Source organism: Tinamus guttatus, unplaced genomic scaffold (assembly GCF_059628265.1).
Source record: "Tinamus guttatus ecotype Peru unplaced genomic scaffold, ASM5962826v1 Tinamus_guttatus_pri_ptg000133l, whole genome shotgun sequence".
In the NCBI taxonomy this organism is placed as follows: domain Eukaryota; kingdom Metazoa; phylum Chordata; class Aves; order Tinamiformes; family Tinamidae; genus Tinamus; species Tinamus guttatus.
Genome location: NW_028288667.1, coordinates 4,279,061 through 4,304,333, shown reverse-complemented (window position 1 = coordinate 4,304,333; position 25,273 = coordinate 4,279,061). Strand labels below are relative to the sequence as shown.

The window sequence follows — 25,273 nt, the reverse complement described above, 5'->3', positions numbered from 1 at the left end:
TTCTATGATTTTTCATATCAGAGATCCTGGGAAGGACAAAGTGATGACTTTCTAGAGGTAGTAAGCAATCTGCATTCATTTATACCTAAACTTAACATTGTGTATTTTTGGTGAACACTAACACCTCAACAGAAGGAGCAAATGAATGTGTTAAGATACATGCCAGAAAAATTATAAGACTGCAATTTCTTTGAGTTTTGGCTGGAGAAAAATAGATTAGGTGCCTGGAAAAGATCCCCTATTACCTTTAACACTAACAATTACTAACTTCATTGAACTTCACCAGAAACACATTTTTCAGAAGTATAGACAACTTAGGTAATTTCTTAATTAAAGCTTTAGAAGCTTTTAGAAAGCATAAGTCAGAGAGCAATTTCAGTCTAATCTCTTTGAGAGATACCATGTCTGTTTTTCATCTCTATTCTTAATATGAATGAAAACAGAAAGGTATAAATATTATCCATGCTCCTAAATTGGTTCTATTAACAGCTCTTTTGCTATCAAGACAGACAATAATGGTGTCACACTGAGAATGCAGAGAAGGGTCTTTGCTCAAGAATTCAGAGCTTTAAATCTCACTAATACTCTTTAAATTCCAATCAAGCATTGAAACAGGTAATGAATTATAAGCAAATTAGCTTTTTTGCCACAGCCCCCTCTAAATAAAAATGCCTATTGGGTCACTGCTGCAGAGAGCCAGCATTACCTCATTGATAAAATGTGTTTTTCTACTTTTACCTCTATTATTTTGAATATTTTCTTAGGGGCTGAAGGAGCAGGAGGACATTACTCTTTCTTTTCACAAAATGCTGTTTACTTCCTTTCTCTGACATCATTAAAAGACTCATTCTGGACCACTGCTGCTTCTCAAACTACACTCATTTTATGGTGCCATTTTCATCATTTCACGGCTCCTCCAGATGAGGATGTTATGCTCTAACATTTCCGCTGTCTTTGTTAGATTCCTTACAGTCAGGCATTAGTATTCTCAAACTACCACACATCTCTCCACAAATTACTCTACCTTCATTTCTCATAGTATTGGCCCTTCCTATTTCTGGAAGTGGTAAAGGCGACAAGGAGCATATATTGAGACATTCACAACCAGGAGGAAATAAGCACAGCTGATAAAGCAAAGGCTAGTGCAGTATAGTAAGAAAAGGTAATTATTGCAATGTGCCTTTAAAGCAGCCCAAGTATAAAGCAAACAAAATATTTTACATGCCAACTGGTCAAGTTTAGTAACATCTATTATTTGGCATACTAATATACCTAGTGCTCTGTGTGTGCTTCAAGGCCTCTTAAACCTCAAAAAGAACTTTTCTTTCAAAACCATTCAATCCAAAAGGGCAGGGCCTGTATCTGCTTATATATTACCAGCACCCTGGTTACTTGAAGGATAGAAGATTCCATCCATGTCCCCCACAAAGCACCAGCCTTTAATATGACCTTTAACCATTTCTTCAAGGAAATAGAGTTCAACACTTCACTCTGGGACATTTCTTTGTTCCAGAGAATCCCAGATAATGCTCTATTCCTTTAGAGAGTGAAAAACAAGCAAAAACCTTAGTTTGGTCATTTGGAACCCAGCTGCCACCCAGGCACTCCTAACTCCAACTCAACCTCCCCAGAAAGAAACATCATTAAAACCACTTTATTGGTAGTTCTGAGGGGAATGAGGCAACCTGAACATTTCTCCAAGGCTTTGACTGCCATCCTTGCCCTTGCTCACCTGAGCTCATCCCTCATGCTCGCCCACAGCATCACAGGAAAACCTGCCACAGAATTAGTGTGCTCAAGGCTTCCACTTGACTGATGCAACAAAAACTTCATAAACAGCTGGTACAGTTTGTAAGTTGATAGCCAAACTAATATGATTTAAAAAATATATTTTTATGTGCATAATCTTATACTTGTCTCCTACAAGTGTTCACATCTGCTTCATGTAAGGCTACACTTTAAGACCTCATTGTAATGTTTTATGTAAATATATAAAGAATATTTGATGGCTAATCTCTGTAATGACATTTATCTTCAGAAGCATGTTATCTAGGATCCGCTCCTGTGCTAAGATAAATGTCATGGGAGACGGGCCTCTACAGTACACACAATGTAAATATATATGTATTTACCCCTGCTGTTTTTCAGCAGGGAAGCTGTTTCTGATGACAGTTGAAGCAAAGAAAAGAAAGGCAAGGGAAAGAGTAGAAAGAAAGCAAAGCCCCTCAATTTGGGAAAAATAAAGTATTCTCTACCCTGTCCAACCTGTACTATTATGTGGGTTGCTTATCTTCACTAAAACATATATTTAGACCCTAAGGGCTGTGGATATATTATAGTCTCTGAAAAAGAAAACCTTCCATAGACTTTGGCTCTGAACACTGCAGCAAGTGAAGAACAAAAATAAAATGGAGGGTGGAAAGGATGCAATGGATACAGTCACAAGAGTATCAAAAAAGGAAAAATTACACATATAGGTGCACAGTGACATACTGCTGGCCAAGACAGGCCAAGATTTACCATCTCAATTTCCTATATACCAGCATTCTTCACTGCTAAGGAGGAAGAGAGCCAAAGTAAAGGTACTTCTAAAAGAATCCAGGAATTCGGGCAGTTGTGATTGTTCTATAGTGGATCTTCAAACAATTTAGTCACCTCAACTGCAGTTCCAATGCTCCATCACTATTTCCCTTTTCAGAAAAACCTGCAGAAAGTCACTCCTACACCTACTAGAAAATGAAAATGTTTTGCAGAGAGAAGTTATTTTTCCCCCCCGTTAATTTTTAGGAGATGGGAGAGAAAGCAGGAGACTGACTAAACATGCACTGATTCACCAGAGGAAGTAGCATGAGACTCCTCCAGATTCCAGCACCAGGATCAGGGCCCTTGGCACAGCCCCAGTTTTTGGACCCTGCTCCCTGCATATTGCAGGGAAGGTGTTTAACCAAACCAGAAAGGATCAATCCCTAGATCAGATGCACCCTTGTGCCCATACCCAGGCCAGCCACAAGCTCTTCAAAAAAAGCTGCAGACCAGGAGCAAGGCAGAAAAATCTTAGTGTCACTTCTGCATAGCTACATTTAAGTCATATGGAGTTATCTATTCATAGGAAACTCATGAGAAAAGTAGGGGGTGGGGAGGAAAATCTTCAAATAACAGTTTCATTAAGAATTATTTGCTCAGCTCAATTATTTGTTCTAAGGCAGAGTCTTCCATTAGACCTCAGGAAGAAAGTCATTTCTACGCCTAGCAATAAGACATAAAAGTTAATACAATATATCTGCCTTCTCTTTCATTAACTAAAATAATTGTAACTAGATAGATCATACCAAACTATATTATATTGAAGAAGCAACTATTCCAGACTAAGTTCCTAGCGACACTGCAGTTTTGAACCATTAGATAGAAACACTTTTGCCTATAACTTCCAATCAGTCACTATATTGTTCAAAGCAGCTGACTGACAGCATAAGCACTACATAAAGCTCAGTACCCACACATTTATGGAATGAGAGCATGAAGCTTTTGGTGCTGGAATAAGCTGATGGATTTAGCAACACTGGGGACATGCTGTGCTCTGATATGACTGCAATTGCTCAATTATTGTGTAAGTGACAGTGATTTCCAAAGATTTGTGATAAACACATGCAGAAGATGCAAACCTTCCCTCTACACGCCACCTTCCCCGCAATTCTAATTCTCACTTGGAGGCAGATCCTTGACTTTGGGGATATGGAAACAGCTGCGGAGGTGCTTCAAGGCATCGTGTTCATCCAGGTGCCAGGCGAGCCGCGCGTCCGCGGGGCTGCACCCGAGCTGCAAGGCCATCCGCTCCAGAACCGCTGCTGGCGACACTGGGGCGGGACAGGGATCCATGTTCAGGTCATTCAACTGCACCTTGAAACGAGACGTTTCAGTTTTACTGTATGCACCGTCACCAGCTGCTCAGGGGCAGCCACTAAAGCTGCGTCGCTCAAGACAAAAAGCTTTAAAAAGGGAAGTATTTGAATAGAGTGGTAAAACTAATCAATTGAGGTATTTCCAAGGCAACACAGATGGCTGTTTTTGCCTTGCCTAGACGCAAGGCTGTTCCCTTTTCAAGCTTCTTTCAGCTATTCTTTCCTTACCAAACAGGACGGGGTGTTCCGTACAAGGGGCAGAGCAAGGAGTATATAGATGGCAGGCAGGGTAGGGTTAGACACAAGGCTTTCAAGACCAGGGCCTTAAAATAATATTTTGTTCTGCTATACCACATACCATTTTTTTTTTTTTTTTTGCTTCACTTGTCCAGGGAAAGGGGAGAGGCATAAGTCAAGCTACAGATGTGACACTGTTTTCTAAAGAATACCCCAAACTGCAAGTGCAAGATCTACAAGCTCATTGATCTTTATAAAAGAAATATTTCTATAGCTACACTGTTTGGAGACACCATTGTGTTCAAGACAGCATTGGTGCAGCTGGCTTTACAGATCCATTGGCAAAGAAAAAATATAATTTATACTCTGTACTTTAGATCGAAATTGAGTTTAGGGCAAAAAAATAAATACTGTTGCTGGCAGAAGCTGAAAGGCTCATTTGGGTGCTTAGTGTTCTCCCTAATTCAAGGAACTGGACAGTTAGACTATGCAGTACTCTATACCTTCTTAGTATCCCAAAGCACTTTGGTGCAAATGAATCCTAGGTATTTTTCCCTTCTTGTCTGTATAGTTCCACTAAATTTATTCAGATAGCAAGGAACAGAACTTAAAAAAAAATGTGGTGCTACACCGATTTGGCTGCTCTGTTCCATACAACTTAAGATAAAATATATACAAGAGAAACAGAAGTGTAAGGGAATGGACAGCAGTGAGAGATGAGAGTACAAGAAATATAGTCATTGAAAAAGATGCTCTTCCCTCTTTTCTGAGGGGGAAGTCAACTTAATAGACACTTTCTTAAAAATGTATCTTTTTCTTAAAACCAATAGCTTACTAGAGATTATTCTGAAACAAGCTGTGTGGAGAGAACAGATGATTACATGGGTTATAGTCAGCTGAGGAACACATTCATTGCCATTTAACCTAGATTGGGGTAGAAAATGGGATTCAATAGTCAATATGCAGTTTTGTTCCAAATTATAGGCATTTTCAAAGATTAAAACCACAATAACAAAACAAAAGCAAATGAGTCAGATACCTAAGCGTAGATTGCTTTTTCCCCTACCTCAAGTGTTGATGTTTGCTAGGGGTTGGCACAAACAAGAGCTTTCTTTATACACACGGGGAGGACAACAGCCAATGCTCAAGTATAAAACCCTAAATATCACAGCCTTATCAGTGCTAACACAAACTTGAAGACACTTTGGCCAAGAGGCCAGCATGATGCTAGTTTCTACCTAGTCCAATTTAGCTGAACATCACTGTGCTCCCTCCCACATCAGCTCTAAGCAGCAATTCCTCCTCTACCCACCAGTGACAAAACCATGCCAGAAGATCTTTTAGCCAGTAGGTCCCATTTAGCTCATGTTCACCTTCTTGCAGTGTCATTAGAGATGCCCTGCTGCATTGCTGGCTCCAGGTGGGCTGCTCATACCTCCTCATTGCCCTTGAATCAACCATCCACAGCCCTTCAGCCTCATTACCTCTTCAAAAAGGAGAGGAAGAAAACAAAGAAAAGGTAGATATTTGAACATCTGGATTTCAGACCTTTTTTCCAAAGTCTCTAGGATATAGGTGGCTATAATTAGACAAGTGAGATGACACCAGAGAACTAGCTCAGCCAAGAGGAATGAGTGTGTCCAGCCAATGACCTCCTGAGAGGCTGCCACCTCTGATGCACCTTCCTGCCACAATAATGAAGATGCCAGTTCCCAAGGGAAGAGCTTCCTGGCTTCCTCCACAGCTGAGGGGCAGGTCCAAAGATTCCACCTCTGCCAGCTGTTCTTGCAGAACCATGGTAATCTTTTCACCACCCTTGCACAGGTCAGGAGAGTGTTAACCTTCTGGACCCAACTGACAGTCATCAAGGAAGTTGCTTTGGAGATCTCCCTTTTCCTCCACTAGGGAATCTAGAAAAGCAGACCAAGTCCATAGACAATACACACACCAATAACACTGGCTCCTTGTTTTAAACAAGGCTTGTGTTATCTTGCAGCATCATTATCCAAATTGCACATCCTAAGGACCACATAGGCTTACTTGAAAATAAGCTCTGGTTTACTAGTTAACTTGGAATCAGTACCTGGAAGCCACAACTCTCTCATTTTCATGTGTTTCCTTCTCCCTTTTTACAACACTAGCCCAGAAGGCCCGAGCCAAGAGGCAGTATGAAGGCATGTCAAGTATTCTGTTCCTGCATTTTATTTAATGACTATTTAATATACACTATAGAAACAATGCTTGAGAAATGGCTTGCAACCAGGTCTCCCCAGTCATCAGCTGCCCTCGGACTCCACATAGTGCCCCAGATGCCTGGTCCATACAACACAGGCTCTGCAGTATCCGCACTGCCATCCCTCACGTCCGTCTCCAGCTACAGCCTGCAAGGAAGGGCCAAGAACCAGCTAATCAGCCCCAAAAGCCAACGCAGGCAGCATCTTCGGAGCTCATATCTTCGCAGTATATGAAGAGATATTGCTTGAGGGATGCATTGGTGCAAACTAGGTCCCTCATTCGCACTGTTAGTCCTTCATTTTACATGCTCTGAACAGAGCGCAGCATCCTACCATTTGACTTACTACTCCCCATTTTTCAGTAAGGACAGAGTTATTATACTGGATTAATGACTATCATATTCCAGGTCATCAGCTGACCTTCCTGGCAAGCAGAGATGGGTTCTGTTTCCATTTGAGGGCTGACCCAAAACCCATGGAAGTCAGTAGGTGCCTCTTTATTACACCCAGATTTCTGCATCAGGCTCTTGGTTCCTTGTCATTGCTGCATTTTGCTCCACCTGATCAATGACTTTCCTTTATTATGACCCTTATTTATATTACATTTTGACAGCAAATATAATATTAAATACAAAGATCTAGAAGCTAAAAATGATTAAGTGCTCAGAGGTATCTGATTTAATATAAACATTATGAAATAAGATAAAACTACTAAAATAAAATCAATCAAAATCCTATTGAGGAATGAAATCCCAGAGATCCATTTCTGAGGCCAGAATAAAAAAATGCTTTTGTCCTTAGAATGGGAATTAGGCTTCATTCCAATTAAAAAAAGATGTTTTTTAACCTTTATGGCTGACATCATGGCATTGTCCTAATTGCTACTGAATGAAGTCCCATGCAATTATTCCACAGTAATTTATGAGTCATTTGTTAATTTCCACATGCAGAGAAGAAACATCTGTATGAGAACAGAACAACTTCATTTCACCCAATTATCCTCATTTAACTGCTAAGGCATATTCTGTGTCCTCTTCAAATTATAATTCAGTCCTATCACAACACCAAATGTTTATCAGGGTGGGAAGAACACAGGTTTATCACAATTTCTTCCACACAGCAGAGTAAAAGTAATCAACATTAAGAGGAACACCTTGCCTCCTCCTCTCAAGATGAAAAAAGCATTCAGTTGTTTTCTTCATTTCCCTGAAATTTCCTAATGCTGGTTGGCATTAAAGATACAGATGGAATGAAGTCAGCATTTTCTCCCCTCCCTCCTCTTTCTTACCCCCAATGCTTCCTTAACCCTGTGACATCTTCACTGCATGTCCTGCCCCAGCACTACTTTTCTCTACAGCATGTTGATTTTCCACTACTGCATCTCTCAATCCCTCAGCCCACCATCACCATCCTCTCACCTGCCCCATTTCCTTCCTCTCATTTCCAAGAGAAATGCATGCAACCAGAATTAAACAGGCTGGGAAACAGGTATTTTTATTCTTCTCTATAAAATATTTATAGATTATAGATGAATATATGTTTGTCAACCCAAGTATCAGCCCAAATGTTTTGCCTCCCACTTTAAAACCTGAAAGAACAGCAGATGAGAACTATCCAGACACCAGTGACACTAATGCCTGGGCAGTTATTCCTGTTTTGTCCTTTATGCATAATTGACCAACTAAATAGAAAAAATATGCGAATATTAACAAGCCATCTTATCAAACTTACACAGAAAGGTCCATTAGGTTTAATTATAAAAAGATTATCCGAACTATTTTTAGTCCATGATGCTTTTATAGATCTACTCTCTGCCTCGAATTGTATGATGTGTTCATTTAAAGAAAAACTACTGTAAATGCCTCTCACCCCCTTTTGAGCATTTTGTTAAGTAACACAAGATTTTACTCACAGGCCTTCTACCCAACACAGTGCTGACAGGCACACAGTGACTCTGCTTAAAGGCTGTATCAGTATCTTTAGAAAAAAAAGAAAAAAAACAAGTTTAGCATGAAAAAAACTGGTCCTGCCCTTTCTGCCCTCCAATGGCTGTTTATCAGGTTGCTAAATGCTGCTCAGCCCACAGACCTTTGGCACATCCAGGTGCCCGCTCAGATGTGCTCTTTGGAGGGTGACGGGGGGTATGTGCACATATGGACACGCACACCCACAGCATAGGGTTAGGCAGGCAAAATCCACCCACCGAATGCACCACTAGTGCTCTCATACTCAAAAACACTTACAGAGCAGAAAAAAATACAGAATTGTATACTGCCCAGTGTCTGGGCAGTAACACTGCTTTTACAAAAATCGTTTTGCAGAAGGAAGTTTTTAAGAAATTAAAATAAAAAATTGCTCACTCACAAGCGCTCAGGGTAACTTAGGCACATATCGACCTTAGCATCGAGAGGTGATTCAGTGCTAAAAGGAGTTTTGCACATAAAGCTCCTGCGTTCCCTCCGGTTACCCGGCGGCTGCTGCAGAGGAGGAAACACTTGAGCAAACACTCAGCACAGCACCAGGGATTGGCCACTGTCACATGCTTGTAGACTCTGACCCATGCAGCAGATCAACATGTGACCCTTGTTAACCAAAAGCCACATTTTTATTTATTTTTTTTCTTTGTCACTGCCAGCTAATTAAATGCTCTAATTAATTTAATAGTGCATCTTTCTCCTGTGGAGGCATTGGACTGAGTTATAGCAAAAGTGAGTCTGAACCTAACTCTTCAGGCTTGCTATGAAGGGGTGGAAGCACCTATGAACACACCAGGACCAGCTCTGCAGAGCTTCCTCAGGGCCAACACAGCCTAGTAGGTCCCCCAAAGTAAATAGCTCCCACTGGTTGTTAATAAGGGGGTAGGAATTAGACAGAACAGCAAGGCCAGGCACATCAGAGGGAACAAAAATAAACAGGGGAAAAAAATAAGGAGAAAGAGTGAAGAAATGGATCAGTAACATAATAACTAGCAGTCAGCAATGACTGTCAGCAGACCACACAGCAGATTCAGCAGTTAGATTTTTACATGAGGTGTGGATTTACACATGTGGAAAATAGAAGATTTAGAGTTGAAATTAGAGGAAAAACAAAGGCAATACTGCCCTTCACTGTCCCATAAATATTATCTCATACCACCCAGACATTTGCTGTCTGCACTGCCCCCTCCATGCACCTCTGCACAAGATCCATTCCCAAACACACAGCACAGTCACCTGGAAGCAATAAAAACAATTTCATTTTTGTCTCTATGTAGTCACCAAATTGTCAGGAAAAACGAACAGAAAAGAAACACAAAACATACATGCTACAGTACACAGTGACAATTAATTAAAAGGAATAGGATAATTTAAGAGTAACTAAAAATAAGATGATAAAGGTTTGCAGCTTTGGGGGAAGAAGAGCTTGGCATTCCTGGGTAACTCTGGGATGTATGAGGAAACCATGGGGGAACAAGGGTTGAGAGGCCATGAAAAAGCACAATTCTCATGTGAGCTGCTTTCCAAAGTCAGCCTGAGGTGTTAAACAGAGCACAGCCAAGCTACACCAGGCTGTGCACAGGCTAGGACGCAGCTTCATCTCTTCTCTCTTCCTAACTGCTTGATGTTTCCTCCTGCTCTTTGCCACCAGATCCATCCAAGTCCCGGTAATGGCAACTGTGCTTCTCCAGGGAGGTAAAACAGGGAGTCTGCACCAGATAAACTCACACTTAAGTTCATCACTGTGACAAAATATATATTTTCTGCCTCATGCAGATGATGAAAATAAGCAACTAAGCACACCATGCAGTACATCCATCCCATGTCAGCTGGGATGCAGAAACACATGGGCCATCAGGTCAGCAAACTTTGCTTTGACAGTGCTGTCCTAAAGTGTCCCTGCTGTAAAGAGGGTAAAGCAATCTAGGAAACAATGAAAGAGTCATTTTAACCATAAAATGCAGGTCTTGGCCCAGACAAGAAAGCCCAAAATGCAGAGAGCCTTCCTGAAAGGAAACACAGTACAAGGAGATATCCAAGCAGGAAAACCACAGCTGTGGTCTATGCCTCACTCCTTAGATAAAGTGAAGTTACCTATAGGTAGAAAGCAATGCCCAAAACTATCTTCAGGTCCTACAGGCCATACATTTTATCTGAGGAAGGCAGGATGCATTTCAGTTCAAGACAAGAACAAGACTTACTAACCACCAACATAAAACCAATAACTGCCCCTCACTGCGCTTACCATACCCAGCACATGATCGCTTCTGCTCTCCCCCACCACCTCCAGACCTTCAGGATTCTACCTAGAAAAGCCACACTACCCCCTCAAGGCCTATTTAAATCCCAGGTGATGAGAATGGCCTACACCTGCTCTCAACTCTTCCTCCTGCTCCTCCTTCCCACCAGCCCTTAAAGAGCCACACATACACACACTGTTTTATAGAAGGGTTGGGGAGTGGATGAGTGTTTTGGCTTTGTGGTGCTCACCTTGGTTTCTGCTGCTCATGCTGGGCCAAGTTCAGACCAAAAAGAAGGGTCTTAGTTTCTCAATCTCTTTAATGTTTCACATCAGGATTGGGATATTTGCATGATGGATATTCCCACCTCTGCCTCTATTTGGCCTGCAGATCTTCACCTGTGCAGGTACTGGCTGTGCCAGGAGGCCTGCAGAGTCCTTTACCTGCTTGTAGCACATTTTCTATCTATTTTCAAAGAGCTCCTGAGCAAAGGGAATCAGAAATCAACTATAGGCTGGCTATGGTGAGTTAGTAACTGGAGACCTGTTAATACCCTCCCTGGGGTACAAGAGCTTTCCTTTTTTTAAAAAAAGACTTGTGTGTTGTGTCTTTTGACATTCTTCGTACCATGGCAGACCGCCTCATAGCTGCAGACATCAATTTAACTGAGCTAGACCAGCAGCAGCAGCAAGTTTTCCCTCCTCCTCTGCCCCCTGTTTGCAGCTCCATAAAAGTGAATGTACTTTAGTTTTTATTTTCAAGCTCCTGCAGCAGTTACGATGCAGGGGAAGAAGGAAGAGGCAAGTCAGGAAATAACAGGGTGAGCTGTGGGTTTTCTCATGAAGAAGAGGCCACACCAAGACGGCACTGAAGAATGAGGAGCATCGAGCAGGGCCTTCAAAGCACCAAAATTGTGATGACTGGACAGTGTGTGATTTAAATCCCATGCTGGTTTTTCTAGTGGCCTTGCAGTAAAGCAAGCAATAGGACACAGAGGAGGATCATGACACCAGTACCCCAGAGGCTTGGGGATAACACAAGAATGAGGCAGCAGCTGGGGAAGGGACTTTATTTGGCTGTACCTTTTTAATAGGAAACTCTTTTTCCAGGTTCTTGCCAGAGGAGGTTTAGCAGGGCAAGCTTGGACAGCAACTTGTTGCAATGCTGCATAAATCCCTGCAAGGCTCTTGTGTGTGGAGAAGCAAAGTCACCCATCAGCAAGTTCCTCTGTTTGCAGAAATCTGCAAAGACCAATTTGGGGTCTTTGGAGGTCGCCTCCTTTCCCTTTCCCCTGCCCTGGACGTGAACAGCAGGGCAGAGCAAACCTTTCTCTTTATTAGTAACGTGAGCAATTTCACGGTGGATGGCAGACAGGGATGTATTCTACTTTACAGAAGGATTCATGCACATCCCTGAGTCCCTCAGTGTCCGTGCTCTCCTGCCTATCCCTTCATCCTCAATTTTGAGCTGATGAGCCATCCCTGGGCTCAAGATTTAACCTGTCTTTGATCTGCTAATAAACTGATCATGCAGCAAATGAGGCCACAAAGCATCCAAAGTCTCCACGAGGCCTTGCCAGCACCCTACTCCCTACCAATATTTATCCTCTTCGGATAACCTGCTCCTGACCCGATGGTGCCGGCAGTGACTTGGCACCCCATTAGTATTCCCACAGGCACTTCCAGAGCGCTTGAACCTGCCTGCCTCACTCTGCCGTGATCAGACCTATCAGTCTACACTGAATTGCTCCGAGGAAGGTCACGGGTCTCCATAGGGACTGCACATGATCTTTCAAAAGTGCATTTCCCTCCAGCAAGTCATAAATGCTCAGGAGAGTTGCTAAAGATCACTCAAAATATATTATTGAATAGTCGGATGCTGTACTCTCCTTCTGTGTTATCATATACTTAGAGCAGATTAAAAGGTTCCCTAAATATCAAGTGCAGTTGTGCAGAATAGAATTGTATTTTCTGAAGCCTGAAGAAAATAGCTTTGTGTCATTACAGAATATGTAACACTTTTTTTCTTCAGTTCTGCAGAATGGATTATAAACATTTGACAGTGCGTTTTTCTTTTTTTTTTTTCTTTTTTTTTTTTTTTCTCTAGCTCCAATGAATGCAGTGATAGACTTTAGTTAACTTCTTTGGGATGTTTTTTAGCCTTGCTAACAGTTCCTAGTCAAAATGAAAAATATGAACCTTCTGGATCTTCTCTTGATAAGGTCAGATTGTAGAATTTTTCTTTCCAGCAATTTAGCCAGGCTCTCTCCTTCCAGAATACATTTGCTCTGTAATAAACATCTCCAGACAGCCGGGCTGTACAGACTGGAAACAATTAAGCCAAAATTGGGGAAAGTGGCACATGAATAAGTATTCTACTTTAATGAAATCAGGCTGAAAAATGCAGTAGTGGGAAAGTAAAAGCATTTGCAAAATGTATTAATTAGAGGCATTTCTAAAAATAAATGATTATGCAAGTACCTTTTGCATTTTTAAATATCAAACTATGCAGAAAATATTTTGGGTAATTACAAGCCTTTTGCTCTGTAATGCTGTGGTCAAACACCAGACATATGCCAAGATATGTGATAGAATTCAATATCTAGTAGCAACCACCCCCCGTGAAGTTTGGCCATTTTTTTTTTAAGCTAATAAAAGGCAGCTCAGCAGACCATCAAACAACAGCTTTAAAGGGTTTGTTTTTCTAAACTGGAATAAGATTAAAACCAGGTTACTTCAGAAAGGAGGTAGCAACTTATGATATGCAGAAGCATCATCTCTCAGTTAGGTAAATAATTATGCTTAGCTGTCCCAAATTGTTAGAGGTTCAAGTAAAGTCCCTCTAAAATAAACTGGAGTCTTTCCACTATCACAAACATTTTACCAGGCCCTAAATTCTATAGTTATCCAATTTCTGCATAAATGCATTTACCACTTAGACATCACATACTTAATTGCAAATCCATCACCTGTTTACTTACCGTAAAAGAACAAAAAGCACTTCTGACATTATTTTTAATTAAGTTATCCTCCTACTGCTCCTCTGTCCGACACTCTCAAATAGCATAGAGATAATTCTAAAATAATTTACTATTGAATAATTTACACATCACAATTGTGACATCTTTTTGTTTGTTTTTTCTCAAGAGAATCAAAACTAGTACAAAACTAAACTTGTTTTTTTATAAAGCACTGTTTCAATCTGGAAAGTTCACAGCATTTTCGAGAGGAATTAATGAACATTGCTAATAGCTGGATCCAAGTTATAAGGCATTAGGAGGACACAGTCTTGAGGATAGGCAATATATAACCTTTAGATGGGACAATTAGAGATCAATTATAAGAGCCAGAGAAAAGTGTTCTAAAGCAGCGTCTTCATTAATCAAAGATTATCTCAAATTAGAATGTTTAATTATTTGCCAAGGTGCTTTGTATACTCTCTAGCACAGAAACGCCAGAGGCTTATGGAAAACTGCTAACTTTTGGATCATTTCAATTAAAGGCGCTCTTAAAGCTACATGTAAAAGGTGTTTTAGGTGTAAAATTCAGTACTGGAAAGTACCAAATATTCTAAGGAACAGTGAAAACAGCATAGATCAGAAAATAAGGTTGCAGATGCCCCAGTTGCCAGTTTTCAAAACAGAAGGTCTGGTGGGCCTAATTAACTGTTTAGATGCATCACTACACACATACGAAAAAAAATATATTCCTATAGTATTGTCAAGAAAGAAAAAGTTGTGAACACCCCATGCACTGTAATGCCTCAGAGCAGGATCAAACGCAGGACATGGGACAAATCTGTAGGCACCTGAGTTTTAGGTTCCCAGTTTAGTGAGTAGATCCAAACCTAGAGTGGATGGAGGACCTCACAAATCACACCTGGTTCATTGCCACCACCTGGGCAGCACTCTCTCCCACAGCAGACACAACCCAGACACAACCTGCAGCATATTTTGGAGGCTAGTTCCATGTTACCAATCCTGGGCTGATACCCATCTCTATTTGAATAAAATTACCATGTGCAAGAATCTGATGACAGTTCAGATGATGCTGAGTTCATGTTCAACCTGTGCTGAGCATACTCACCATTTATCTCTCGCGAGATAAATGCCCTTCCCATACAGCAGGAACCATTCATGGAGCCGGGGGCACCTGAACACCTTCTCGAGGATCTTCTTAGCAAGCTTGTCCTTGTGCCTTGCAAGAGGAGTTATTCCTGAGTATCAGCGAGACATCAATGTAGATGCAATCTGTGAAAGCAAGCTGTTCCCATTCTTAGGTGCTTTTCTCTCATATTTTTCACATGGCCAGCATTATTTTCATGTCACTATAATGCTCTTTTCTATCCGTCTTCTCCCATTAAAGGATATCTTGAAACTGAGTATGAGAACTTCTCCTGGTCATAGACGATCTCAGAGAAGGTACTATGAAATATATATCTGCTGCCTCCCACTTCATATCTTCTGCGTATCTTCTACATTTCTCCATCTTGTTCTGCAGCTATGGTTACCCATGTGTCCATGGCTACTAGTTAGGTAACTCCTCAGCTAATTTTCACTGCCACCTGCTCGCCACTTCTTGCTGATTTGTGCTTGGCTCCAGCAAAACCAGCCCACTGCAACAGCTTTAGTTACCAATTTCCTAGGGCTCTTGGAAGGCTATACGCAAGGATAGGAACTGAGCAGGGTCCTCAGCTCGCAGGAGGCTGCCAAACGATGTTTTGGGTTTTTTTTTATTCTTTTTTTTCCCCACACACCTTGAAACATAGTTTTAGATTAAGCCTCCTCCCATCTCTTTGCCTTCCTAGGTCATAACTTTGCTAGCCTAGTGAGGATGACTGCTGACCCCCCGGCACACTCAGACAGCGACGTGACCTAGAGTCATGCACCTATGGCACCCACAAAGCTTCTGACACAGAATGCCTCCCAAACATGCCGTGTAAGTGTATTTTGGTTCCAGATGATGGATCTTGATGTTGACAGTCCTTGTACTCCATGGTGTCACCACAGCTCTCCTCCCTTTAGAGGTTTTCGTGAGGAAGAGAAAAGGACAAGGATTGTGGAAGTTTTGCTTTCTCTGTAAGCCTCAGCCATCAGGCTTTTAGTGCTGGCTTATCCTAAAGCCCTAGTGATACACAGCAAGGGCAGGCTGAGCAGTGGTGGCCATCCAAGCAAGTGACCCTGAAATGTTCTGATTAAAGCCTGTTGCTGTTTGTGAGAACGTACATTAGCAACCCAAGACAAACAAATAGTTGTCTCACTCTCTGCCTTTCATTAGGTCTTTACTGCTTGTTATTTTACCTGCTCTTGCAATAAAGAGTTGTCAGACTTAGTCGCTTTGACTCAGTGATCTTATCAGTCACCACTGAAGAAGTGATACCTCCGGCACATAACCCCAGCTGTTATGTTTGGCCTTGGAAACTGTCAGAAGATGCAAATTCAGGCAAACCAGAGAGGTTTGCTGCCCACAGAGGCCCTAGCATGAGCTCAGGGAGCTGCTTCTCCGCAGATGTTCAAGATGTTCAGAAAAAGAGGCAACACAGAGGATACTGGGGTGGCTGTCACTGATAAAAGAGAGTGAGATGAATGTAGAGGAAGATGAAGTCAAAGATGTGGAAAAATCCATGTGATAGTCTCGAACAGTCTAGCACTTGTCTTTATAAAGATTAGACCTTATGGTGCTGCAGTGTTAGCAGTATGAAGTAAAATGATTAACCATTTCCAGACCAAATTGCAACGGGGGCACCATGTGCAGCATCCTCCTTTCATCTAATGATTTTGCCTTCTTTTTACACTCTGGCCTTTGAATTCTTGACATTCTGCCAAACATAAGGCAAAATGATGGATAGCTACTTATGCCGTGTGCTGCTCACTGCAATTAAAGTCAGTGCTTGAAACAACTTGGCCTGTTTTATGCTCTCCTCCAGGGAAAAAGTTCTTTTCTCACTTCCCACAGTCTCACTAAACTTTTTTTTTTTTTTTTTAATTCTTAGTGGTACAAGAATGTAGAGGAATTAGATGCTTTTTAGAATTAGAATAATGCCATGTGACATAATTATTAAATCAGACTTTATCTGAGAGAGAGGCAGTAGCCAAAACAGCTAAAATAGTACGAATATAAGGCAAACATATGTGAACATTGAATGCCATGGGCAGAAGATGATAGCCTTTCTCCTACAGTCCCTATTTCATGTAGCAAGAGCAGCATCCAGGTTTGAAGGAACAGGATGGTGGCCATGCATTTCTTGCACGTTGGTGACTCTTGCCTGCTTTATCTGTCCTTTGAATCAGCTGCTAATTGCCCTGGTGAGAGCAGAACTCAGGGTGCTCTAGGTCAGTGCCAGTCAGCCTTTCTGAGCAAGAACCCGCTTCATTTGTTAATTATTTATGTTACCTCACAGCGCAAGTCACACGGACAGCGGTGACCTACACCTCATCCACTGATCCAGAAAGCTCTACAGGCAACGTGCATGTCACAGGGTGAAAAGGGGAGCCAAAAGTTTGCAGTCCCACAATGACTTTAAATTGGTGCTAGGCTTTTCTGCTGCTGACAGGTCTGAGCTCTCTCTACTCTGAACTGTGTGTTTGGGCTCCCTCCCTTACATACTCACGCTGGTGCTCCTATAGCTCCTATAGCCAAGCCATGAGCTCTATATTTTGAGTTGTTGGATTAATTTTCAACCATATATCTGCACAGGTGCTAGAACTTGAACAAGAAAAAAGGAGGAGAATAAATAGCCAAGCCAAAGTAGGCTTGTCCAGATATATGTTGACTATGGAATTGCAGCCTAATTCATCCCAACTCCAGTCTGGCTGCTGCATTATGTATCTCCATTTCTCGAATGCTGAGGGCATAGCAATGTGCCACAAAGGCATACATAAATGCCTGGACCACTAAAGAGCCAGTTAATCATGGCAGAATATGTGCAGATTTGAAAACTAACCAACAATTTTCTTTTTTTTCCAACAGATAAATTCATGAGATTTTAGACCAGAGCAGCAAGCAGCAACTGAATGGAAGGAGCCTCAAGTGATGGGTCATGCTGATGGTCCACAGCAGTTCCTCCTGGCAAGCCCAACCTTGGTTCTTTTGCAGCATGTTGGAAAGGTTAGATCTTACTCGAAGAAATTGAATCTCACTTGTAACTTAGGAGGAACTTAGCAACATTCTACAGCTAAATATTTAAAGATGAACTGCTGGGTCAAATATATGCTTGACAGGAAGGCATTTGTATGAATTGATTTATACAGCAGTCTCTCAGAAACTCTGGAGAGAGTTTCCTCCATGGGTTGGGATTCATCCTGATACAGACCCGATGATATGTGGTTAGAGTTTCCCCTTGACTTCAGCCAGATCTTGAGCAGGAACTGGGAGGCTCAGTTGCAAAATTTCTGCTATTATATCAGGTTGAAAATATGACTTATTCCACTTTTTAAGAAAGCACACAATTTACTTGTAAATTACAAAAAAAAACCTACCATCTATTGGCATGAAAATTGTTTATTGATTCAAAGAAAATGCTAGCGATATTTTACATAAAAATACTGTGCTAAAACTAAAGTTTGTAACACTGAGGACTTCTGTGAAGTATCATTAGAGGGAGGAAATGAGTTTCACAATGGAAAAGGATAACAGATTTTAAGAGTTTTTCAAAAAGAATTAAGTGCAAAAGTTTTCTTTCACATAAAGATATTTGTGTTTAAGACACACAGATACAAAATCGCATAAATATATTGTGCATTCTAACTCATTTTAATTCATACAAATCAATGTGTAATGTGTAGAAATACTTTTTTTTTTCTTCAGAAAGCGGAATCATTTTTTACCAATGTAATGTAGCAAATGAAATTGTTATAACAAACACTTCAGAATAAAGCATGTATGGAAGGATTGCCACTATGCTGCCGTTTGCCAGAGGTAGCTCCCAGTCTCCTTCACCTCTGCTGCTCTTTGCACCACACATCATCTGGGCTTGACCTGGTCAGATAGGAATGGAGCTGAGTGCTCCGCCTTGGCTATATTATTTTAGGATCAGTCACACACTTAAAAAGCAAGTTTAAGTGTGGTTAGAACAAACCCAGGCATAATGGTTTTCCTTCCCCATCCAACTAATAGAAAATCATTTGTATTTCTGACTCAGCAAAGCCCTGAAACATGCAGGTTGACCTACGTCAATCCCAGCAGATCAACATGAAAATACATTGGCCTGCACTCAAGGAAGCGGCATGTACAACTGCTCTGCTGGAACTGGAGCTATATCTACACTTGCTCGTGGGCTGTGTTGGTCCTCATGTCTTGCATACGAAGCCTTCAGTGGGAAAAGAGAGATGATGCAGCTGGGCTGGACAGGGGGACATCTGTGTGCAGACAGTGAGGGTTTCTGAGGGCAACCTGGGTCTCCACTGCAGAGCTGGAGACCCCAAATTGCCAACGATTACCTTTGCCTTTACCAGGGAATTCAAAGAATAAGCACTCCCGAAAAGAATTAGTGTCTCAGTGCTAAGTTTGCACCCAAACTAAGAGATGCACACGCTACTCCACGTGCAATTAAAGTCACTTTTTGCACAAGAAAGGATGAATGCAGGATGGGGGGTCCTCTCTCCCAAAACCTGGGAATGCACTAGCTCCCTTCATCCCCTGCAAATTTTTGCCTCAAAAAGGGGTACTCTATAAGCTTATTATGACAAAGCAAAGGCATAATTTTCTTCCTAATGGCATAAATTGAGGAAGTTTACATGATTTTGACAGCTAAATGACATGGCCCATGAAATTTATGTTGCCTTTCAGTGGCACAGACTGCAAATTTCTGACAGGAAGCAAGTTTCACTCGACCTTAGAGGAGAAAGCTCTCAGTGAGCCGAACACTCCTGGGTCACCCATGTTTGTGTTTCCTTGGGGTTTAGCTGCCCGTGAGCTATTCAGAATTGTCCCCTGCAGCATCGCAAAAATGCCTCCATGAATTCACAATTCACAATCACATTTCACAAGCTGAAAAACTAAGAAGTTTTGCATATACTCCGTGCAGCAGGGTACATCTTTTCATTATGGAAGTTCAGGGCTCAATATAAAATAATCCTTATATCTGTCTGAGACTGCTATGTGCTCTTGCCATACAAATGAATAAATGGCAGCAATGGCACTGACATAGGTGCCAGAGCTCCAGTCAGCATTTCCAACTACCCCAACCTGTTAAACATATTAACCTACCTTTGGAAATAAAATATCCGCCTGAAGCATTTCTCTACTCATTTCCCATTAAAAAAGAAAAAAAGAAAAATCCCTTCTCAGCTGCTTGAAAATTGGCTCCCCATCTGCTGAGATATATCTGCAGCATGCCAGGCTTAAGTCAAAATGCCCATGCTTATTCATCTGAACTCTGTTACAAATGCCTGGGAACAAGGTTTATTACAGAAATGCTTGATCACAGCTTTGCCAAAAGACAACACCATAATTTTGATGTCTCTGGAGTAGATTGGAAAATCACCTATCCTGCAGGTTATCACAAATTTTTATTAGTCAATATCTAATTTTCTTCTGTATCACACATAAAATATTACCATTTTCAAGGCTCTGAGAGTAGAGCTTATATGTGGTATTTGCTAGGAAAGGGCCAGACTCACCAGTCAAACTCTCGGCTTTACTGCAGTCTTTCTTTACATCCCCAGTAGTGCAAAAGGACTGTAAAGATAACCAATAAAACCTCTCAAGTGTCTTCCCAGTATATGGAGAAGAAAAGTCTCAGGGATCTCAGCAGGTGGAGTAGTGTCTTTCCTGCCCCCCCCCCCCCTTTTTTTTTTTTAAGAAAAAAAGAAAATAATATGTATATACAGCTAAAAATCCTCAGTGCCACAGAGCATTTGTGAAATCAGTCCTTAGGTATCATTGAGGCAGAAACTACATGGGAATATCCACAGACATGTGCAGAAGAGGGGAAGCTTTCATTTCATCAGTTCTTAGCAAGAATGAGTGTTCAGTTTGGTAATTTTCAGCTATTGGATGCTGGAGGTAATTAAGAGTGTATTGTGAAAAATTGCATTCTCCATTCCACTTTTTCCTCCCACTTTAAAAGGACAAATGTGGTTATCAGAGAACACTTCCACCTGCATAAGAACGTTTTCTAATTATTCATGCTGCTATAAATGACCTCTGGCAGCTCATAACACAGAGCAAACTGAAGATGAACAGTACATGCCACTGGGAAAATGGAGCAAATCCTTCCCCAGTCCCTCAAAATGAAATTTTGGGTCTTACTGTGGCAAAGAAAATAAAATGAGTGCACAGTTTTATAGCTAATTTAAGGTCTTCTCCTTTCTTCACTCCATGTTTCCAACTTCTCTGTTGCAGAGAAGCAGTATGCATTTGTCTGGTTGAGAAGTGATTATATTTCTCTCTTTTTTTTTGTTCTTTTTTCAGCCATGTCAGTCCCCAATCTGTCTCACGCCAAGGTCACGCAAGTGCAAGGGCTAGGGGAGGGAGCTGCACAGCTTGCAGGACAGAAGAGAGGATGATGATATATTCAACACCACGATGCACTTGGACCTGTTCAAATGGGTTGTAAAACTGCAACGGGTTCAGCCTTGTCTTTAAGGATTTGGCAGCACACGACACTCCTCTGAAGTAGTAGATACATCCCAGTTACATGAAGACCTATGCAATATTTCACATTGTGGATACATCCCAGTTACATGAAGACCTATGCAATATTTCACGTTGCGTCTGCAGCTCATGGCTGCAGCGTGAGCAGCATGCAGTGTAATAGCATAAATCGGTGCTGCCACAAGATGGGAGGCTCCAACTTGTTTGACAAGAAATCCTTGGCATTTAATTCAGAAGCAAATTTTACAGCTTAGTTGTAAACACCTAAAAATCTTGTTTTCTAATAGAAGTGGGATACAGCTTAATATATAGCACATCTGGGTAGCACGTACAGCACTAGGAAATTCAATGTTTCCCTATGGCAAACCTGCGACTGGAAGATGCAATGTTAGTTTTCAATACTTACCTGCAGGATCCAGCATAAATCTGAATGCAGCTGAGGATTAATTCAGTCGTGGAGTTTATTTTTATTACAGTAGCTCACAAAAAGAAAACAAACAAGCAAAATCATATTAATATTTCCATCAAATTGTGGTATATAGTTGTGAGGTAGCAATGCAAAATATGTAGGTATTTCTTAGTTTAGTCATCCTGAATAGCATATCTTTTAAAATTTGCTTTGCCCAAAAAGCAGGCTAATTTGCAGAGGTAAATATTCAGCTTTTTTTTTTTGCCTTTTTTTTTCCCTTGTTCATAGAAGAATATCTGCACTGTCCTGTTCAACTTCACAATAATTATGCTATGCAGAGATAGCTTTAACAATTTAGTAGCCATTTAGAAAAAAAATGCTAAAATGTATGCAGTCATTAAAGTAATATCAAGTAAGTGCTTTAATAGTAATTTTTGGTAGGGGCACATATGTTATAAATAAAATTAGGTGCTAAATTAACCTTAAATTAAAAATTAGCACAATCACAGTCAGCAAGAAAATTAGATGTCTTACAAACTTTGTTTTGCAACTTTTAAATTCTCTGAGAAGATTTTACTGGAAGTGATACTTAACCTTTATATGTCACGGTCTGGGAATGTCGAGGTCTACACTTCTATGGCCAGGCCAATTACCTTCAATTAAGCAATAATGTGCAAGGCTTTTTCAGTGCCAGTACAAATTCCCTAGCTTCATCCGTATGTCCGAATATACTCTAAGAGTTAAAAAGCAGAATCTCCTTCCAGTAACATTTTAATGAAACGCACCTTTATGCAACATCACCATTTAATATCTTTCATTTAGATAAGGTTTTATAGCAGCCTTAAAGGATAAAACTGCTTGGCTATCCTAATTTGAAATAGAAGACATACTGCCCTCGTGCCTTACAGGGGTGTCTTAACATCCACCACGTGTATTTCTTCTGGACAATGACCATATAAAAGATTAACATGTTGAGTGTGTTCATTGTAAAGAACAAAATTTATTGGAGCAGTTCATTTTTTTTAATTTACTATAAAAGATTACAATCACCTACCTGCAGGAATACTGGTGATTTATCTACAACATGGCTTACTCAAGTTCTAGCACAGATCTGGCTTTTTGGTATGGAAGGGATACATGAGCTATTTTTAATGTATCAAAAACATTATTTAGCTTTTTCAGAAATAACATATCCTACTGAAGTGCTTTTATTAGAGAAAAAGGAATTGATAAAATGGCTGTACAAATTATTCTGATGTTACCTGAGCTGAGTAGAGAGCGAGTAGAAGAAAAATGGGATACTGTGCCCTCCTGGATTTCTGCTTAACGGGTATTGCCACTTACCTCACACTTTGCTTTACAGCACAGTCACAGTGTGTACAGACATTTTAGGTTGCGCAGAACAGAAAAGCTGCTATGCTTTTCCCTGACCCCAAAAATGAGAATTTTTAGTATATAAGGAGAGAAAGCAAAACAAGAAAAAACAAACCACAAATGATTTACCACAAATGAAACATTGCAATTACTACCCTATGATGTGCCTTTTAAGCACACTGGCTCACTTATCCCTTAAATATATATAAACACAAAGTGAGACTTTCAAATAATATCAGAATAAAAGATTACAGTATCCATGTCCTTTTCCAACTAATTTGAGAGACATATCATGTTTATATCTGCCCTATGCACAGCCTCTTTACTGATAAGTTCTTCTTTCTAATATCATATGGTCAATCCTGCTGTATGATCACATTCACCTCAGTTTACCTAGGTGATGCTATCCAGCCCAAAAAGCCAAAGCTAGATTGCAAAAGCCTTGGAAAGGAGAAGGCTTCAAAGCAGGACCCAAAGCACAGAGAATATCATCAAGGGCTCTGAGGGAAACATGAAGAGGTGGCCTGCTAGTAAGTGGCAGCTAAGGATGCCTAGGTTATCCTTGTGGAATATAATTAGAACAAAAGAAGAAGCAGAGCCCTGGACAGCTCCAGCCTCCAGGATGTTCCATCAGCATCTGCAGAAGAGGCGCAAAGAAGGTGGTGCAGGGAACATACACCCTAGGTCTTGCAGCTCCTGAACCTTCCCAATGGGATAGAAAACCCATGCATTGGAGTTGAGGTTGATGAAGAGGGGAGAAAGGGGCAGATTCTGCCCATGATGGGCCTGGTCCTGGTAGCACCCATTAGATGTCCATTAAAATCCCCTGTGATTGTCACTGGGGGGAAAGCCACAGCTCTGGCCATGACTGGAAGATGAGGGTCAGAGTGGGAACCACCAGGTGGGAGACAGCTTTGCCTCACTTGCAGAAACCAAGTTTAAAGCAGATGCATACATTTCATTAAATATTTGTTACAGCTCCTCTATTGTTTAACATTGTTTCTTATAGCTTTTCTATTGTTTCACACGTTGACCTATGCATTTTGCTTTCCCACCTTTGGGTGACATAAGTACATGTTGAGTGGCACTGACAAATCTGTTTTAATCCCTCAAAACAGGACGAAAAGGGCTGAAAGTGCTAGACAGTAGGCAAAGGATAGCACAGATTGCAGGATCCAACCGCTAGTCACATTTTCCACCTTCCAACTTACTGATACGACGGAACTCTTCGGGAAAATGGTACTAACAGCTGCCTTTTTTTTCCACTAAAAAAAAAAAAAAAAAAAAAAAAAAAAAAAAAAAACCAAATTAGTCCCTAAACATTTTTCAACATGTTCAGGAGATATTCTTAGAAATCCATTAACTAGAGCTTCTATGTTTAAATGTTTGCTGCTCCATATTCAAATACTCCCCGCCTTTGCTAACATAGCATATGCTTTGCTGACAGGTTCGTAAAAATATATATATTTTACATCCAGTATATTCATATAGATATATTGTGATCACGTCAGGAAGCAAGTTTTAGTTTGACCTTAAAGGGGGCTTGTGTTTGTGAATTGGATTCTCCAGAGCACAAAGACAATGGAACCTCTTCCCATTTTGTTCTGAAAAGGCCATGTTCATAACCTCTGCAACAAGCTAATACTCAAAATTTCCTTTCAGGTCCCTCTCCTTCAACCTCTCCATCCTCAAGCGACCTCTTGAGAGAAACCAAGGAGATGAAGTGCTGTAATTCATATCCGAGGAGATGTACATATTGTGATGCAGCCTTCCCAGTAGAGTTTTTTTGTGTCTGATAATTGAAAAAGAAAAGGCTACTACTGATGCAATGGCTTCAATACATGCCCTGTAGCTCTCCTCCCACATTCAGTTCATGCTGGTTCAGCTGGCGAACCCCCAAGACTGCTCTCCTTAATGGAAACTTTTTGTAAAGTTTCAAAAGCAGCTATTCAAAAAGCTGATAACTAGCATGCACTTCTAAATGTCTTTGAATCTTTCCAACAAATTGCTTTGCCTTGCTCTCAATAGAGATAAAAGGATTCCACTGGAAATCTGTGTCTCAGGCCTCCTCTTTCCTGTTACCTTCTCTTTCTCTGGACTTTAAAAATGAAATAAATGCTGCAGCACAGGTGTGATTCTGTAATAGAAATCTGTTCCTTTAGCTCTGAAGAAAGAAAATGGAGGCCTTCATTTGGTAATGTCTAAGACCAATATTAATAGCTAAAAGTGGAATCTGATTTTCAGATTTGTCCTTGTTTGACTCTAGCCCTTCCTTGTTAATTAGATCAAATGCAGTTCATGCTGAAACA

The 25,273-nt window shown here is 40.9% G+C and overlaps 1 protein-coding gene across 1 annotated transcript in view; it reads right to left on the bottom strand.

The window, feature by feature from the left end:
* Positions 1–3,891, bottom strand: part of KYNU (kynureninase) — a 44,230-nt gene extending 40,339 nt beyond the window's left edge. The window contains exon 1 of the mRNA XM_088521812.1: positions 3,705–3,891. Coding sequence (XP_088377938.1) covers positions 3,705–3,876 — 172 coding nt within the window. The 5' untranslated portion in view covers positions 3,877–3,891. The remainder of the gene's footprint in view (positions 1–3,704) is intronic.
* Between the last annotated feature and the right edge of the window lie 21,382 nt (positions 3,892–25,273).